We start from the raw sequence: 19810 nt of genomic DNA, 5'->3' as shown, positions 1-19810 counted from the left end.
TAGGTTTGTATCAACAGTAGCTTCGTAACGGTCTCTTGTCAGACTTGTCCAAGGTAAACTAGCGTCACACCTCAGACTGTATGGATGACTGTTATTTGCATTTACTTTCCCAATAACTGTGGACTAAAAAGCTGTCTGACTTGGTTCAATATTTGTTGTTGATTTATAGTTGGTGTTTGTTTGTTTGTTTGTTTGTTTGTTTTATCTCGTAAATAAATTTCTCTAAGACACATGAATTCATTGCAGTTGTTGAAGTGTGTGATTCATTTCGAAACTTCTATTCCATCAAATAAGCCTCGCGTAGCAAATGAGCAATTACATTTTTTTGTTAACCATACTGACCTACACTCTCTCATTGACCTCCATACAAAAATTCCTCACTTCGTGGTCTCATTTTTGTGGAAGGAAAGTCTCTCGCTTCGCCTCTTCCTCTCAGACTGTTTGAGGAAATTGTTATTTATTTAACTAGGCAAGTCAGTTAAGAATAAATTATTGTAAGTCGCTCTGGATAAGAGCGTCTGCTAAATGACTTAAATGTAAATGTAAATTTACAATGACGGCCTAGGAACAGTGGGTTAACTGCCTTGTTCAGGGTCAGAACGACAGATTTTTACCTTGTCAGCTCGGGGATTCAATCTTGCAACGTTTCAGTTACTGGCCTAGGCTTCCTGCCTCCCAATGACATCAAACGACACCAACTTTGACCCGTATGCTCCAAGTGTGGGAAACTGCATCCTTGGAGTGTCTGAAAGTGGGCGTTGCACAAGAAGTTGGTGGCTCATCAGCGATGTGTGTATCAGTGGGTGTAACATCAGCTCTCCATTATTGGTTAGACTGGCCAAATCTGCTTAATTACCTGATATGCTTTCCATACACCCACTTCTGTTGATCCTCCCACTGCTGTTGACACGCCCACTTCTGTTGATCCTCCCACTGCTGTTGACACACCCACTTCTGTTGATCCTCCCACTGCTGTTGACACGCCCACTTCTGTTGATCCTCCCACTGCTGTTGACACACCCACTTCTGTTGATCCTCCCACTGCTGTTGACACGCCCACTTCTGTTGATCCTCCCACTGCTGTTGACACACCCACTTTCAGACACACTCCATGTATCGATTTATTTATTTTATTTAACCTTTATTTAATTAGGCAAGTCAGTTAAGAACAAATTCTTAGTTTGAATGACGGCCTACCCTGGCCAAACTGTAACCCGGACGACGCTGGGTTATGGTATACAGTTACCCATAACACAGCACTGGGGGCCTGAGGCTATATGGTAATGCCACATTATATTGAGGATTACTCTCAGATTAGCTTTTTTTAATTCATAGATTTTGCCTTGATTATGTCCAGTCAGCAGGTGCACTCGCATTCTGTATGTAAACAACACAGCCAGGTGCTTTGAAGACAATAAATAGAAGTTTACATGAATAAAAACAATTTTTTTAAATTGTCCAATTTTTTCCCAACTAATAGAGACTTTATATAGAAATACAACTGCAAAAGGTAGTTTACATGTAGCCCTTGATCATCTCTGCATTCCATTACATCACACTTCCCGTGGCCTCCAACTGCTCTTAAATGCAAGTAAAACTAAATGCATGCTCTTCAACCGATCGCTGCCCGCACCTGCTCGCCCGTCCGTCCGTCCAGCATCACTACTCTGGACGGTTCTGACTTGGAATATGTGGACGACTACAAATACCTAGGTGTCTGGTTAGACTGTAAACTCTCCTTCCAGACTCAACGGGGTTTAATACAGAGTACTGGTGAGTCCTTACTCCACCCGCTCCGTTTACTGAAATGCAATACATTTGGGATGGTTATTGACTTGTAGAGAGAAAACTGTTATTTCTACCTGTCTCAGCTAAAGTGGGGTGGCAAAGACTCGGTGGGGTCTCTACTAACCAAATATGTGTAGTTTTGGAAGGGGACTGTTTGGTACATATCCAGCAACACTTCGTTTTCTACCCCCTTCAAAATACAGTAATAGACTGTACATGGGATGCAAAAGCCAGCAGCATGCCGTGCAACCCAGCACCCTTCCTAATTGCTTAGTAGACACCCTGTTGTGTATTTTCTCTCTACAGAACAATATTCTCAACATACCTTTTGTCGACGTTGTATTTTTTCATTGTTGGAAGCTTATTTACATTTGTTATTTGTTGTTTTGAAATGCGGACTTTTATTTTTGAAGGTTAATATTACCATAAGATAGTGACGTCATAGTTTGTGCTGCTGGCAGAACAGCAGTAATTTTTCTCATTCCACACAGTGAAGGTATAAAGCCTCGACAGGCTGCTGCAGAGGATTCGTTTTAACGCCGTTGTTCGTCTGTGTTTGCAATAAACTCGGTGCTGTAGTCTGTGCTACCGTGTTCGTGAAAGGGTACAACATGGCAATGAAATTGGCTTATTGGGATATTCGCGGGGTAAGGAATTAAATTATTTGTTTTTCTGCACGCAGTTGCACAGTTGGTATGAACAGCGGTTTCCCATTAATTTCTGTGCCTGGTAGGTTATAGTAACGGTACTTTGTTTCCAATATTCGGGCGTGATTTCAAGCTGTTCATAATAGTTGGATACAATTATTGTCATGCAGTCTAATTGTTTGAATCGAGAAATGTCTATTGTGTTATACACTTCAAAGACTCGAAGAGAAATGTGTGTTATGTAACTATAAATTGCCGACTTGCAACACGTGTTTACTTTGTTAGAAATTGCTTGCCAGAGGGGGGGAAAAAGTCAGTTAATCTGAAATGTGTTCAAACGTAATCGCCACGCGTCAGTATATCAGATTGTCAATATGAAATATTTTAGATTTAGCACACACACACCTGCTATTTAAATGTTCATAGTATAGTCTAAGTATATAAGTCTCATCCATGATATTTTATTTTTATTTCACCTTTTATTTATGAGGACCTCTGGCAGAAAAGTTTACGTGCCATATTTTCTTTCTAAATAGCTTGCTCAGCCCATTCGTCTGCTCCTGGAGTACACTGACACTAAATATGAGGACAAATTTTACACCTGCGGAGAAGGTACATTTTTAATTTGTTGAATATTCCTAAAGGGAAGAATATAAATTTGAGAACATTCAAGTTCTAACTTTCTGTCTCCTGTAGCGCCAAACTATGACAAAAGTTGCTGGTTTGATGAGAAGCACAAACTGGGCATGGATTTCCCCAATGTAAGTAGACTATGTATAATATGCTGAACACACACACCCGCTGCTACCATACCACCTGTGACTGTTGCTGTGTTTTCCCCTAGCTGCCCTATCTGGAGGACGGAGACAGGAAGATTGTCCAGAGCAATGCCATCATGAGATACATCGCACGCAAGCACAACCTCTGTACTGTGTGATTAAACTGCAATCAGGCCATTCAGGGTGGCATTATTGCTGTAGTTCTACAACACAGTACTTTACACACACACACACACAGCTAAGCTATGACTAGACCACGGAGTTGCCACATCTCTATTCTGTAAGTTTTTAGTTGAGAATATAAATGTTCTATTGTCTTTTTGTAGGTGGGGAGAGCGACGACGAGAAGGTTCGTGTGGACATTCTTGAGAATCAGGCGATGGACTTCCGGAACGGCTTTGTGATTCTGTGCTACACAGACTTTGTAAGTGACAACTTTACACTTAGACTGGCTTCTTGAATATCATTCCGAAGACTCGCTTGATAATTGGCGACCAACCGACTTTGTAAGTCACAGCCTTGGACATTGACCCATCACTCAAGACTTATTTCAACTCACTTTCTAAATTAAACTTTTCATCATTATGGAATTTTAGTTTGGACACCTACTCATTCAAGGGTTTTTATTTTTTACTATTTTCTACATTGTAGAATAATAGTGAAGACATCAACTGAAATGACACGTGGAATCATGTAGGAACCAAAACTGTTAAACATGTTGCAACTTTGCACACTCTTGGCATTCTCTCAACCTGTTTCATGAGGTCGTCACCTCATGAAACAATTAACAGGTGTGCCATGTTACAAGTTTAATTTGTGGAATTTCTTTCCTTAATGCATTTGAGCCAATCAATTGTGTTGTGACAAGGGTAGGGGTGGTATACAGAAGCTAGCCCTATTTGGTAAAAGACCAAGTCCATATTATGACGAGAACAGCTCAAATAAGCAAAGCGAAACGACAGTCCGTCATTAATTTAAGACATGAAGGTCTTAAAGAACTTAAAGTTTCTTCAAGTGAAGTTGAAGGACTACCTGACATGATGACTCCTTGCTGTCCCCAGTCCACCTGGCTGTGCTGCTGCTCCAGTTTCAACTGTTCTGCCATTATTATTATTATTATTATTATTATTATTGGACCATGCTGGTCATTTATGAACATTTGAACATCTTGGCCATGTTCTGTTATAATCTCCACCTGGCACAGCCAGAAGAGGACTGGCCACCCCACATAGCCTGGTTCCTCTCTAGGTTTCTTCCTAGGTTTTGGCCTTTCTAGGGAGTTTTTCTTAGCCACTGTGCTTCTACACCTGCATTGCTTGCTGTTTTTCTGGTTTTAGGCTGGGTTTCTGTACAGCACTCTGAGATATCAGCTGATGTACGAAGGGCTATATAAATACATTTGATTTGATTTTGAAGTTGCTAAAACCATCAAGCACTACGATGAAACTGGCTCTCGTGCGGACCGCCACAGGAAAGGATAAGGTCATTCGAGTCACAAGCCTCAGAAAAGCAGCTCAAGTAAACGCTTCAGAGTTCAGATAACAGACACATCTCAACATCAACTGTTCAGAGGAGACTGTCCTCTGGCCTGATGAGTCCAAATTTGAGAACGTTGGTTCCAACAGCCTTGTGTTTGTGAGGCGCGGAGTAGATGAACGGATCTCCGCATGTGTGGTTCCCACCGTGAAGCACGGAGGTGTGTGGTTCCCACCGTGAAGCACGGAGGTGTGGGGGTGAAGCTGGTTGAGACTAAGCCTGCCTTTACAACTTTGCAAGATATATTTTGATTTAACACTTTTTTTGGGGGGTTACTACAAGACTCCATGTGTAAAATCATAGTTTTGTCTTCACTATTCTACAATGTAGAATAATAGTAAAAAATAATAACTTGAATGAGTAGGTGTCAACCTTTTTACGAGTCCTATAAGTACCAAAGACTGACACTGCCAATGTAACAGAGTTAGATGCAGTCCGCGGGGGCTTGGTGTGGGACGACAGAGTGAACTATTAAAAACAATGTGACTGAGTGGCATTAAAATATATTGCATACGATATAGATGGGGTGGTGTTCAGTAATTTTTGTAATCAATGTTCATAAACTCAATGATCTTTATCTGTCTGATACCCAGAGGTTATAAAGTTCTGGCCTTCAATAAAACAGACAGAATTCCCAGCTCACAATTGATCAGATCCAGATTTATTTGCAAGAGTTCTCAAGGATTTCACAAATACATTCCTTTTATACCAGCCTAACCTACGCACATACTTACACACCAACACAGGGATTTTTCTCACGAGTCTCACAACAGTTTATAACCACTCAGCTGACAGTTCCAGATACCAGAGCTCTGGAGGGGCTCTCCCTGTCCTATTTATCTCAACAGATTTACAGCCAGGTCTGTTAAAACAGGTTAATTCCGTTCTCCTTCTACCTCCACATACATTCCTTTCTACCTAGGTACATGCCATATAACCCCTTCCTAATGAACACACATTATTTAACACTACAAGAAAGACGGGGTTAGAATTCTTGCCAGTTTTCGTTCCGTATACCTCATTTAGTCATTATTCATTAAAAAAAATCCCATAACAGTTAGCTGACAATGCGCACGCTTCAATGGGGCAGAAGTTTGTGTTGTGATTCTGGATGGCCACCAAGCATGAGAAGAAACTGCCATGTGGGGTATTGTGGCTCTTTTTTGAGAGTTTTGTTTGGAGTGACTTCATGTCCATGCTACTGTGGCAAATTCACTAGCTAGCTAACCAACAACTGGTAACCATGTAATATATCCCATTTAGCAGACGCTTTTGTCCAAAGCGACTTACAAGTCGGCTGGGGCCACTACTTTTACATATGGGTGGCCCCAGCGGGAATCGAACCCACGACGCTTGGCGTTGCAAGCGCCATGCTCTACCGACTGAAACACAGGACTGTATTTGAGACAAGTGTCAACAGTCTAAACCAACCCAGTCTTTTTTCCCCCCCATAGTTTCACACGTGTCTGTTTTGTTTAAACAACCAACCTGTCTAGGGATCTCTCGTGATAATGGATTTTACTGTTTCGATGTGATCTGGGTTTTGCAGCCCGCTATAATGACCTCGTGCTACTCACCCGATTTTCATGGCAGTACAATACCTTCCTATGTTCTAGTTTTCATTCCCCAAGACTCATCTTGATACTGAGTGACCTTAGATCGTTTTGGAGTATAAGTCCCCGTCTGTATTCTCCCTCAGGACAAGATGAAGCCAGGCTACACCGAGAGACTGCCCGGAACACTGAAGCAGTTCTCAGAGTTCCTAGGAACCAGGAAGTGGTTTGCTGGTGACAAGGTATGATGCACTTCTATTGGCTGGTCACTGCACTGTTAAGTAGTGAGACACGTAACGCACCAATGGTGCCGGCCAGGATAAAACACTCACCACCTCTCTGGAGAATAAATAATTGCTCTGTTGCTCCTCCTCAACCAGATCACCTTTGTGGACTTCATCATGTATGAGCTTTTGGATCAACATGTAATGTTTGACTCAAAGTGCCTGGACGACTTCAAGAACCTACAGGAACTTGTAGACCGCTTCGAGGTCAGGATTGTCATTTTGTATATTGGAGATTATTATGATTCCCTCTGCTGTTTTTTTAAAAATTAAAGCCCATTGTAACTGAAAGGCTTAGTAGTTAGTTTAGTTGTTGACTCCATTGACTTGACGCTGTATTGTCTTTCTCAACAGGCTCTGGAGAAGATTGCAGCCTACATGAAGTCAAGCCTCTTCATAAAGGCTCCTGTCAATAACAAGATGGCCAAGTGGGGCAACAAGAAAGAGTAAAGAAACCAATGACTGGAAAAACATCAATCATATGATTTTTAGATGTTAGGAGAGTTCTGCACCCACTGGGGTCATGGGACCTGATAAGACATCTAGGAGCTGAATGAACCATTTGATAGACAAGCTACTCTTAAGGTTTTTACACAGGCAGCCCAATTCTGTTCTTTAATCCTATTTTAGTGGCAAAATATCAGAATCTGGCTGCCTGTGGTTGAGTATTGGCATGGAGGAAAATGTATAATCTTTGGAAATGAGTGAGCAACTAATGTTAGATGTTTGAATGGCTAAAATAATTTACTGTCCTGACTTATGATTTTTGTTTTGTACCTTTTTCTTTTTTTAAACTAAAAGCAGAAATGTTTTAAAGTGATAATTAGAACCTTGAGTTAATAAAAAATGATTTCATTAAATATCAGTGTCATCACTTGATTTTCAGGATAATGTTACCCGAATATGCAAAGGATATTGTTTTAATGATGAGTACAATACATTCGTTCAAGTGCAATAGTTTCCCTTTTGCACATCTGTCCACTGTGTGAACATTGAGGACACTTTGAAGCTTGTCGATTTTTGTTCCTTGATTCTTGCAAATGTGGATATTCAGAATTACTGAAATAAACTGTACGATCTAACATGGGCTCACAAGTGGCTAGGAGTACGAACAAAGTACTTCTCTATTTGGCTACTCCGTTCATTTTGCTTAGTCATCACTCCATTCTACGGACTGCACTGACGTCTATAAGTGTACACAATTCTAAGGTGAAATGGTTCTCCCTCCGTAGGCTCTTGGTTCTTCAGGACGAGTCAGTCTGACGACCATTATAAGGGCCATAGCTGTTGGCTTCTCTTCGCTGCGAAACGACGACGGGGAAAAGAGCGGCTGTCATTATCTCCCTCACAGATGTATTTTGTTTTATCTTGTATTTGTCAGAAGTAGAAATGACCCGACACACACCCAAACCCTTAGATAAATATAGCTTGCTCGATCCGTGTTGTACAGTATTACTATGTATGCTATGCTCTAATATCCATTGCTTGAGTTTCTTGGCCCAAGCAAGTCTCTTATTGGTGTCCTTTAGTAGTGGTTTCGTTGCAGCAATTCAACCATGAAAGCCTGATTCACTCAGTCTCCACTGAACAGTTGATGTTGAGATGTGTCTGTTACTTGAACTCTGTGAATAATTTATTTTGGCTGCAATTTCTGAGGCTGGGAACTCTAATGAACTTATTCTCTGCAGCAGAGGTAACTCTGGGTCTTCTTTTCCTGTGGCTGTCCTCATGAGAGCCAGTTTCATCATAGCGCTTGATGGTTTTTGTGATTGCACTTGAAGAAACTTTCAAAGTTCTTTTACATTTTCCGGATTAACATTACATTACATTTAAGTCATTTGGCAGACGCTCTTATCCAGAGCGACTTACAAATTGGTGAATTCACCTTATGACATCTCATGTCTTAAAAGTAATGATTGACTGTCATTTATCTTTGCTTATTTGAGCTGTTCTTGCCATAATATGGACTTGGTCTTTAACCAAATAGGGCTATCTTCTGTTTACCACCCCTACGTTGTCACAACACAACTGACTGGCTCAAACATTAAAGAAAGAAATTCCACAAATTACATTTTAACAAGGCACACCTGCTGATTGAAATGCATTCCAGGTGACTACCTCATGAATCTGGTTGAGAGAATGCCAAGAGTGTGCAAAGCTGTCATCAAGTCAAAGGGTGGCTACTTTGAAGAACCTCAAGTATAAAATACATTTTGACTTGTTTTACACTTTTTTGATTACAACATGATTCCGTATGTGTGATTTCATAGTTTTGATGTCGTCACTATTAAAAAAGTATAGAAAGTTACTCATGTAATAGGTGCGTGTTGGTGGCAGGGAAGTCAGGTGCAGGAGAACGAACTTGGTAAAAACGGAGTTGTTTAATAAAATCTGTTACAACTCCAAAAACCAAAATGTATAAAATAAGAATAGAGTGTACAAATCCCGTCGCACACAAACATAATACATGCACAATCACATAACAAACAAACAATCTCCGACAAGGACATGAGGGGGAAACAGAGGGTTAATTACACAACATATTATTGATGGGATTGGAACCAGGTGTGAAGGAAGACAAGACAAAACCAATGGAAAATGAAAAATGGATCAGTGATGGCAAGAAGGCCGGTGACGTCGACCGCCGAACAAGTCGTGACAACTCAAGTAAAAGTAAGAGTCACCCAGTAAAATACTACTTGAGTAAAAGTCTTTTACTTGAGTAAAAGTCTAAAAGTATTTGTTTGTAAATATGTAAAAATATATGTCTCAGGATAACTCATACACTACGCCACTACATCCAAGGGTGGAATGGGGGTTGCGGAGGAAGTCATGGGAGCAACAGTTCATCAGAAATCATTTTGACATGTATAAAGTGCATTATAAACTGTGCTCCTGGTATTGTGAATTCCTAGTGACTATTTTTTCTAAATCTATCCCAGATTATTCTCCTTCAAAAATGTAACAACAACAAAAAAGATATATATTATATCCACTCATTCACTGATGTTTCCCAGAATCAGACAGTGGGATGAAATTTGACATTAATTTACAATTTCACATCTTTACCCTGAAAAGGTCCTCTGTTAAAACTTGTCGGTATTAGCTGATGTTATGGTGAAATCTGTCTCACTCACTTGCTTGCTGCTTCCTTGCTGCTCCCTCATTCGTCAGTTGCTTGCCTGTCTGTGGTTAAAAAAAAGAGTGCATGTGATGTCTTACATTTTGGAGAAGGACTTGTACTCCAGCCATGCTTTACCGTCTGGAGATCTGGACTGGTGGGAATCACACCTCCTCAGCCCTCATCCCAAAGTTCCCTTCCATCCAGAGTCTCCAGAACATTCTTGGCAACATGACCCTCCTCACCACGTACATTACGGACTCTCCACCACTGCCCCCACGTGTCCATTACCTAGAAGAAGAAGAAAATAAAAAAATACACTCGGTGCATGCAATATTAGGAGCACCTTTCTTTGACAGACTGACCAGGTGAATGCTATGATACCTTATTGATGTTGCTTGGCAGTCCGACGGACAAATCTGGGTTTGGCGGATGCCAGGAGAATACATAGCGCTATCTGTAAAGTTTGTTGGAGGGGGAATAATGGTGTGGTGTTTTTCGTGGTTCAAGCTAGGCCCCTTAGTTCCAGTGAAGGGAGATCTTAACGCTACAGCAAACAATGACATTCTAGACGATTCTGTGCTCACAATCTTGTGTCACAGAATCAGAATCGGCACAGAAAACATTTTGGGGAAGGCCCTTTCCTGTTTCAGGATGACAATGCCCCCGTGCACAAAGCCAGGTCCATACAGAAATGGTTTGTCAAGATCGGTGTGGAATAAATTGATTGGCCTACACAGAGCCCTGACCTCAACCCCATCGAACACCTTATGAACGCCGACTGCGAGCCAGGCCTCATCAACCCAACATCAGTGCCCGACCTCACTAATGCTCTTGTAGCTGAATGGAAGCAAGTCCCCCTGCAGCAATGTTCCAACATCTAGAGGAAAGCCTTCCCAGAATAGTGGAGGCTGTTATAGCAGCAATGTTCCTACATCTAGTGGAAAGTCTTCCCAGAATAGTGGAGGCTGTTATAGCAGCAATGTTCCTACATCTAGTGGAAAGCCTTCCCAGAAAATCCACTTCAATCAGTGTAAATGAAGGAGCGGAGACAGGTTAAAGAGGGATTTTTAAACATTGAGACGATTGAGACATGGATTGTGTGTGTGCCATTCAGAGGGTGAATGGACCAAACATAGACCAAACATTGAATGAGGTATGGTAGTAGATGCCCAGAGAACCTGTTTGGGTGTGTCAAGCACTGCAATGCTGCTGGGCTTTTCACACTCAACATTTTCACCTGAATACACATACCAAACATGATTAGAATGCATTTGTCCTCTCCTATTAACCACTAAGAGTTCATTGTTCAGTAATTGCAGCAACCATAACCTAATCCTACATGATGACTGTCCTCTGGCCAGCTATGTCTGTCAACAAGATACTTTTTTTTTGCTGACATATTTTTCTAATATTGAAAACCACCCATCAATTTTGTTGTTTTGATTCTGGTTTGGATTGGACATTCACTGCTATGACTGTTCCCCTGGACCACCTCTCCCTTCATAATGCTCAGCTCCTGGTGGTTCAACCTATTGGAATTATTATGAATATATGAATAAACAATATCCCCATTTTAAATAGAATTGTAACTAAGTAAACGTATACTCGGTTTTATTATATCTGATTAACAATATGAGTTCATAAGAAGGGATTGTGAGACACGGACAAGGAGTAATTAAAGTTAATGAACACCATTTCAACTGGGAAGAAACGAATGGGTTGTGGACTGTGAAAACAGATAAGGTCGTTAGCCTATGGTTGACCCTACAGAAACTTAGCTCTGGGATTTTTAGATAAGACAGAGAGTGTATTCCTAAGTTCTCTGTTAATTAGAACTGTCAGCTCGGTGGTGATTGATAATGTTGAGGGGTCAAAAGTTACCTGGGAGTGTGTTAGTAAGTGAGAATGAACTTTTCGCCTCACTTTGTCCCGGTCGAGAGGAGGGGATTCTGTAAAAGCAATGAAATTACGTCATGATCTGTATATAAACTGTTGCTCGTGGTTAAGTAGAATGAATTCTATTACCTATTACTGAAAGGCTGGTCTGCGTCTATTTTATGCAAACAAGAATCTTATAAATTCTCATAAAATAGATTAAGAGTTTTCAATTGATGAAAGCACATTGGCATAATTAAATTACAGTAACACAACCCCAACCCACCTGGACCACCTCTCTCTTCAAAATGCTCAGCTCCTAGTGGTTCCTGGCCATGAAGTCATAGATCACATGCATCCTTACTGGGGCAGGAAAGGAGATGAACAACGCTATAACAATGTAGTAACAATGCAATATCAATGCAAATTAGACAGAGAAACACAATGTAGTAGATATGTAATGGCAATAGAATAGTTATATAATTACAATGTTATAACTATTTAATATCAATAGTATAGCTATATAATTACAATGTTATAACTATGTAATAGCTATATAATTAATGTTATAACTATGTAATAGCTATATAATTAATGTTATAACTATGTAATATCAATATAATTCATGTTCTAACTATGTAATAGCAATATAATTACAATGTTCTAACTATGTAATATCAATATAATTCATGTTCTAACTATGTCATATCAATATAATTCATGTTATAACTATGCAATAGCTATATAATTAATGTTAATGTAATTAATGTACTACTTGAGTAAAAGTCTAAAAGTATTTGTTTGTAAATATATATATATAAGTATCAAAAGTAAATGTAATTGCTAGAATATACTTATCTATCAAAAGTAAGTTATTTTGGGTACTTTTGGGTGTCAGGTAGAATGTATGGAGTAAAAAATACATTATTTTCTTCAGGAATGTAGTGAAGTATAAGTACTCAAAAATAAATAGTAAAGTAAAGTACAGATACCCAAAAAGCAGTACTTTGAACTATTTTTACTAAAATGCTTTACACCACTGCTGGTACTATATATATATATATATATATACATTTAAATTGCAAGTTATCTTGGCATTAATACGTGCCACATATCAATTTGCAAACTTATATATATCTTTTAGTTAATAAAGCTGCATACAAACATGGTCTCTTTTTTGTTTTCTTGAGTAAGGCAGCTCCAAAATGCAGGTGTTTCAGCCTGGCTCAGTGCTTTCTGTGGTGGTGGGGCAGACAGTGGAAAATATGGAGCATAGGGGGTGGTGATGTTCCCTAGTTGCGCCGTGATTGGCTCAGTGTTCTGTTTCTAGAATCAAGGACAGGAGGATTCAAGCACAGGAGGAATCAAGTACAGGACAAATCAAGCACAGAAGGAATCAAGGACAGAATGAATCAAGGACAGAAGGAATCAAGGACAGGAGGAATCAAGGACAGAAGGAATCAAGGACAGAAGGAATCATGGACAGGAGGAATCAAGGACAGAAGGAATCAAGGACAGGACAAACCAAGCACAGAAGGAATCAAGCACAGAAGGAATCAAGGACAGAAGTAATCAGGGACAGAAGGAATCAAGGACAGAAGGAATCAAGGACAGAAGGAATCAAGAACAGAAGGAATCAAGGACAGAAGGAATCAAGGACAGGAGGAATCAAGGACAGGAGGAATCAAGGACAGAAGTAATCAGGGACAGAAGGAATCAAGCACAGAAGGAATCAAGCACAGAAGGAATCAAGCACAGGAGGAATCAAGGACAGGAGGAATCAAGGACAGAAGGAATCAAGAACAGAAGGAATCAAGGACAGAAGGAATCAAGGACAGAAGGAATCAAGGACAGAAGGAATCAAGAACAGAAGGAATCAAGGACAGGACAAACCAAGCACAGAAGGATGCATTGTACTTTTTTTAGACAGAGCTAAAGACAGACCATACTTCCTGCCGTTCCTGTTGCCATACAGAGGAGGACCAATGGGCCGGAAGCCATTCCTATTCGCCTGTTGACCATTGATATTCTCCAGATTACTTCTGAGAAAGAGAGAGGTTCAGGAGGGAGGTGTGTGTCGTACTGGTCTCTGCTTGGCTCTCTGCAGGGTTCAGGAGGGAGGTGTGTGTGTCGTACTGGTCTCTGCTTGGCTCTCTGTGGGGTTCAGAAGGGAGGTGTGTGTCGTACTGGTCTCTGCTTGGCTCTCTGTGGGGTTCAGAAGGGAGGTGTGTGTGTCGTACTGGTCTCTGCTTGGCTCTCTGTGGGGTTCAGGAGGGAGGTGTGTGTCCTACTGGTCTCTGCTTGGCTCTCTGCGAGGTTCAGGAGGGAGGTGTGTGTGTCGTACTGGTCTCTGCTTGGCTCTCTGCGGGGTTTAGGAGGGAGGTGTGTGTGTCGTACTGGTCTCTGCTTGGCTCTCTGTGGGGTTCAGAAGGGAGGTGTGTGTCGTACTGGTCTCTGCTTGGCTCTCTGTGGGGTTCAGAAGGGAGGTGTGTGTCGTACTGGTCTCTGCTTGGCTCTCTGTGGGGTTCAGAAGGGAGGTGTGTGTGTCGTACTGGTCTCTGCTTGGCTTTCTGCGAGGTTCTGGAGGGAGGTGTGTGTCGTACTGGTCTCTGCTTGGCTCTCTGCGAGGTTCTGGAGGGAGGTGTGTGTCGTACTGGTCTCTGCTTGGCTCTCTGCGAGGTTCTGGAGGGAGGTGTGTGTCGTACTGGTCTCTGCTTGGCTCTCTGCGAGGTTCAGGAGGGAGGTGTGTGTGTCGTACTGGTCTCTGCTTGGCTCTCTGCGGGGTTCAGAAGGGAGGTGTGTGTGTCGTACTGGTCTCTGCTTGGCTCTCTGCGGGGTTTAGGAGGGAGGTGTGTGTCGTACTGGTCTCTGCTTGGCTCTCTGTGGGGTTCAGAAGGGAGGTGTGTCTGTCCTACTGGTCTCTGCTTGGCTCTCTGTGGGGTTCTGGAGGGAGGTGTGTGTCGTACTGGTCTCTGCTTGGCTCTCTGTGGGGTTCAGGAGGGAGGTGTGTGTCGTACTGGTCTCTGCTTGGCTCTCTGTGGGGTTCAGAAGGGAGGTGTGTCTGTCCTACTGGTCTCTGCTTGGCTCTCTGTGGGGTTCAGAAGGGAGGTGTGTGTCGTACTGGTCTCTGCTTGGCTCTCTGTGGGGTTCAGGAGGGAGGTGTGTGTGTCGTACTGGTCTCTGCTTGGCTCTCTGCGAGGTTCAGGAGGGAGGTGTGTGTCGTACTGGTCTCTGCTTGGCTCTCTGCAGGGTTCAGAAGGGAGGTGTGTGTCGTACTGGTCTCTGCTTGGCTCTCTGCGGGGTTCAGAAGGGAGGTGTGTGTGTCGTACTGGTCTCTGCTTGGCTCTCTGTGGGGTTCAGGAGGGAGGTGTGTGTCGTACTGGTCTCTGCTTGGCTCTCTGTGGGGTTCAGAAGGGAGGTGTGTGTCGTACTGGTCTCTGCTTGGCTCTCTGCGGGGTTCAGAAGGGAGGTGTGTGTGTCGTACTGGTCTCTGCTTGGCTCTCTGTGGGGTTCAGGAGGGAGGTGTGTGTGTCGTACTGGTCTCTGCTTGGCTCTCTGCGAGGTTCAGGAGGGAGGTGTGTGTCGTACTGGTCTCTGCTTGGCTCTCTGCGGGGTTTAGGAGGGAGGTGTGTGTGTCCTACTGGTCTCTGCTTGGCTCTCTGCGGGGTTTAGGAGGAGTGTTAGCATTGTGTTGGACAGCCTTGTCCAGGTCTCTGATGCATTCTGCCTAGAGGAACATACATCAATATCCTATTTATACAGGTTAGTCTCATGAAGACTGCTCGGTGACAACAGGTGGAGCATTAGCATTGTGTTGCTGTCCAGGTCTCTGATGGATTCTGCCTAGAGGAACAGACACCACTCTGTCTCAGGATAACTCATACACTACGCCACTACATCCAAGGGTGGAATGGGGGTTGAGGAGGAAGTCATGGGAGCAACAGTTCATCAGAAATCATTTTGACATGTATAAAGTGCATTATAAACTGTGCTCCTGGTATTGTGAATTCCTAGTGACTATTTTTTCTAAATCTATCCCAGATTATTCTCCTTCAAAAATGTAACAACAACAAAAAAGATATATATTATATCCACTCATTCACTGATGTTTCCCAGAATCAGACAGTGGGATGAAATTTGACATTAATTTACAATTTCACATCTTTACCCTGAAAAGGTCCTCTGTTAAAACCTGTCGGTATTAGCTGATGTTATGGTGAAATCTGTCTCACTCACCCCGACCTACTCACACTGGAGCATGAAGACCCGAGGGATGTGTCTGTCGCGTTCCTGGATCATAACGGTGAGCAGCTGTCCAACACTGCCTTGGTCAGGACTACACATCCCAGAGGGCACAGACTCCAGCTCTGCCTGTGGAGAGAACAGAGGGGTAGGGAGAAGGTGAACAGGGAGTTGTAGGCACAGCTGTCCAACACTGCCTTGGTCAGGACTACACATCCCAGAGGGCACAGACTCCAGCTCTGCCTGTGGAGAGAACAGAGGGGTAGGGAGAAGGTGAACAGGGAGTTGTAGGCACAGCTGTCCAACACTGGCTTGGTCAGGACTACACATCCCAGAGGGCACAGACTCCAGCTCTGCCTGTATAGAGATCATAGAGACACAGCATACCATTGCCTGGACACAGATGAGGTCAAGCTATACAACACCCAATAAATACCACTTTGTTTAATTTTCCTCATTAATATGGTATTCCAAATCCACACCCCTATATCACACATTAACATAAATGACTGACTGAACTTTGAAAAGGGGGGTACCTAGTCAGTTGTCCAACAGAAAGGGGGGACACCTAGTCAGTTGTACAACAGAAAGGGGGGACACCTAGTCAGTTGTACAACAGAAAGGGGGATACCTAGTCAGTTGTCCAACAGAAAGGGGGGACACCTAGTCAGTTGTACAACAGAAAGGGGGATATCTAGTCAGTTGTACAACAGCAAGGGGGATATCTAGTCAGTTGTATAGGGAAAGGGAATACCTAGTCAGTTGTACAACAGAAAGGGGGGATACCTAGTCAGTTGTACAACAGAAAGGGGGGTACCTAGTCAGTTGTACAACAGAAAGGGGGATACCTAGTCAGCTGTCCAACAGAAAGGGGGATACCTAGTCAGCTGTACAACTGAATGCCTTCAACTGAAATGCGTCTTCCGTATTTAACCCAACCCCTCTGAATCAGAGAGGTGGGGGGGGGCTGCCTTAATCAACATCCACATCTTCGGCGCCCGGGGAACAGTGGATTAACTGTCTTGTTCAGGGGAACAGCGGATTAACTGTCTTGTTCAGGGGAACAGTGGATTAACTGTCTTGTTCAGGGGAACAGTGGGTTAACTGCCTTGTTCAGGGGAACAGTGGGTTAACTGCCTTGTTCAGGGGAACAGTGGGTTAACTGCCTTGTTCAGGGGAACAGTGGGTTAGCTGCCTTGTTCAGGGGAACAGTGGGTTAACTGCCTTGTTCAGGGGAACAGTGGGTTAACTGCCTTGTTCAGGGGAACAGTGGGTTAACTGCCTTGTTCAGGGGAACAGTGGGTTAGCTGCCTTGTTCAGGGGAACAGTGGGTTAACTGCCTTGTTCAGGGGAACAGTGGGTTAACTGCCTTGTTCAGGGGAACAGTGGGTTAACTGCCTTGTTCAGGGGAACAGTGGGTTAACTGCCTTGTTCAGGGGAACAGTGGGTTAACTGCCTTGTTCAGGGGAACAGTGGGTTAACTGCCTTGTTCAGGGGAACAGTGGGTTAACTGCCTTGTTCAGGGGAACAGTGGGTTAACTGCCTTGTTCAGGGGAACAGTGGGTTAACTGCCTTGTTCAGGGGAACAGTGGGTTAGCTGCCTTGTTCAGGGGAACAGTGGGTTAACTGCCTTGTTCAGGGGAACAGTGGGTTAACTGCCTTGTTCAGGGGAACAGTGGGTTAACTGCCTTGTTCAGGGGAACAGTGGGTTAACTGCCTTGTTCAGGGGAACAGTGGGTTAACTGCCTTGTTCAGGGGAACAGTGGGTTAACTGCCTTGTTCAGGGGAACAGTGGGTTAACTGCCTTGTTCAGGGGAACAGTGGGTTAACTGCCTTGTTCAGGGGAACAGCGGGTTAACTGCCTTGTTCAGGGGAACAGTGGATTAACTGCCTTGTTCATGGGAACAGTGGGTTAACTGCCTTGTTCAGGGGAACAGTGGGTTAACTGCCTTGTTCAGGGGAACAGTGGATTAACTGCCTTGTTCAGGGGAACAGTGGGTTAGCTGCCTTGTTCAGGGGAACAGTGGGTTAACTGCCTTGTTCAGGGGAACAGTGGGTTAACTGCCTTGTTCAGGGGAACAGTGGGTTAACTGCCTTGTTCAGGGGAACAGTGGGTTAACTGCCTTGTTCAGGGGAACAGCGGGGTAACTGCCTTGTTCAGGGGAACAGTGGGTTAACTGCCTTGTTCAGGGGAACAGTGGGTTAACTGCCTTGTTCAGGGGAACAGTGGGTTAACTGCCTTGTTCAGGGGAACAGTGGGTTAACTGCCTTGTTCAGGGGAACAGTGGGTTAACTGCCTTGTTCAGGGGAACAGCGGGGTAACTGCCTTGTTCAGGGGAACAGTGGGTTAACTGCCTTGTTCAGGGGAACAGTGGGTTAACTGCCTTGTTCAGGGGAACAGTGGGTTAACTGCCTTGTTCAGGGGAACAGTGGGTTAACTGCCTTGTTCAGGGGAACAGTGGGTTAACTGCCTTGTTCAGGTGCAGAAAGACAGATTTTTTACCTTGTCAGCTCGGAGATTCGATCCAGAATCCTTTCGGTTACTGGCCCAGCGCTCTAGGAACTACCACAATGACCAACTCTCTAACCACTAGGCTTCCTGCCGCTCCGATTTGATCTACACAGGACAGTCTGTCACCAGCATTCGACAAAGACAGGGACGATACAGACACACAACAAACCGTCTGTTATTGACAGCACATCTATTACAGAAACACAAACAACAATATATACATTTTTTTGATACATCGTACATTGTTTGGAGACAGGTGGCAGTCAGCTACCTTGGTCTCAATGTTGTCGAGATGGAGTCAACCTCCCTGGACCTTCAGGATCATCACCTTTCCCCAGACACGGGCCCTTAGCCTCCAACCTCCGCAGCCTGGTCACACAGTCATCCAGGCTGAGCACCTCCTGGCCCGTCCAACTCACACGTAAAACAGGTGCTAGAGTGGAATAGAACAGAACTTGAACAGGAGCTGCTCAGCAGAGTTATAGGGAGACATGACCCCTGTTCCACATGACGGAAAATCAGACCAGATCCACACAGTGTTATTTCAATTAGGGTTTTCATAATTAACCCTTACCTCCACACTGCACTGGAAGTTGTCCGGTTGTTTGTTCATTGTTTCTGAATACTCCTTCCTTTGAGCTAAAATAGTACATCGAATCATTAGACCTAGTGCTTATTGAAGTATTGAATCATTACACCAAGTGCTTATTGAAGTATTGAATCATTAGACCTAGTGCTTATTGAAATATTGAATTGAATCATTAGACCTAGTTCTTATTGAAGTTTTGAATCATTAGACCTAGTTCTTATTGAAGTTTTGAATCATTAGACCTAGTGCTTATTGAAATATTGAATTGAATCATTAGACCTAGTTCTTATTGAAGTTTTGAATCATTAGACCTAGTTCTTATTGAAGTTTTGAATCATTAGACCTAGTGCTTATTGAAATATTGAATTGAATCATTAGACCTAGTGCTTATTGAAGATTGAATTTAATCATTAGACCTAGTTTTTATTGAAGTTTTGAATCATTAGACCTAGTGCTTATTGAAGTTTTGAATCATTAGACCAAGTGCTTATTGAAGTTTTGAATCATTAGACCAAGTGCTTATTGAAGTTTTGAATCATTAGACCTAGTGCTTATTGAAATATTGAATTGAATCATTAGACCTAGTGCTTATTGGAGTTTTGAATCATTAGACCTAGTGCTTATTGAAGTTTTGAATCATTAGACCTCGTGCTTATTGAAGTATTGGATTGAATCATTAGACCTAGTGCTTATTGAAGATTGAATTGAATCATTAGACCTAGTTTTTATTGAAGTTTTGAATCATTAGACCTAGTGCTTATTGAAGTTTTGAATCATTAGACCTAGTGCTTATTGAAGTTTTGAATCATTAGACCTAGTGCTTATTGAAATATTGAATTGAATCATTAGACCTAGTGCTTATTGAAGATTGAATTTAATCA

The 19810-nt window shown here is 42.8% G+C and overlaps 1 protein-coding gene and 1 long non-coding RNA gene across 2 annotated transcripts; one reads left to right on the top strand and one right to left on the bottom strand.

Annotated features, from left to right (window-relative positions):
• Positions 1 to 2254: 2254 nt before the first annotated feature.
• On the top strand, positions 2255 to 7447 carry LOC135527720 (glutathione S-transferase Mu 3-like). Its single transcript, XM_064956239.1, has 8 exons — positions 2255 to 2435; positions 2972 to 3047; positions 3132 to 3196; positions 3280 to 3361; positions 3541 to 3638; positions 6450 to 6545; positions 6684 to 6794; positions 6942 to 7447. Exons 1-8 carry the CDS (start codon positions 2400 to 2402, stop codon positions 7035 to 7037), a joined length of 660 nt encoding a protein of 219 aa, XP_064812311.1. The 5' UTR covers positions 2255 to 2399; the 3' UTR covers positions 7038 to 7447.
• Positions 7448 to 11610: 4163 nt separating this feature from the next.
• On the bottom strand, positions 11611 to 13020 carry LOC135527502 (uncharacterized). Its single transcript, XR_010453441.1, has 3 exons — positions 12752 to 13020; positions 11873 to 11949; positions 11611 to 11660 (listed from the first exon to the last, which is right to left on the bottom strand). It is a non-coding gene; the product is annotated as an uncharacterized LOC135527502 (long non-coding RNA).
• Between the last annotated feature and the right edge of the window lie 6790 nt (positions 13021 to 19810).

Source organism: Oncorhynchus masou, chromosome 33 (assembly GCF_036934945.1).
Source record: "Oncorhynchus masou masou isolate Uvic2021 chromosome 33, UVic_Omas_1.1, whole genome shotgun sequence".
NCBI classification, from domain to species: Eukaryota; Metazoa; Chordata; class Actinopteri; order Salmoniformes; family Salmonidae; genus Oncorhynchus; species Oncorhynchus masou.
This window is presented reverse-complemented; position numbering and strand designations above follow the sequence as displayed.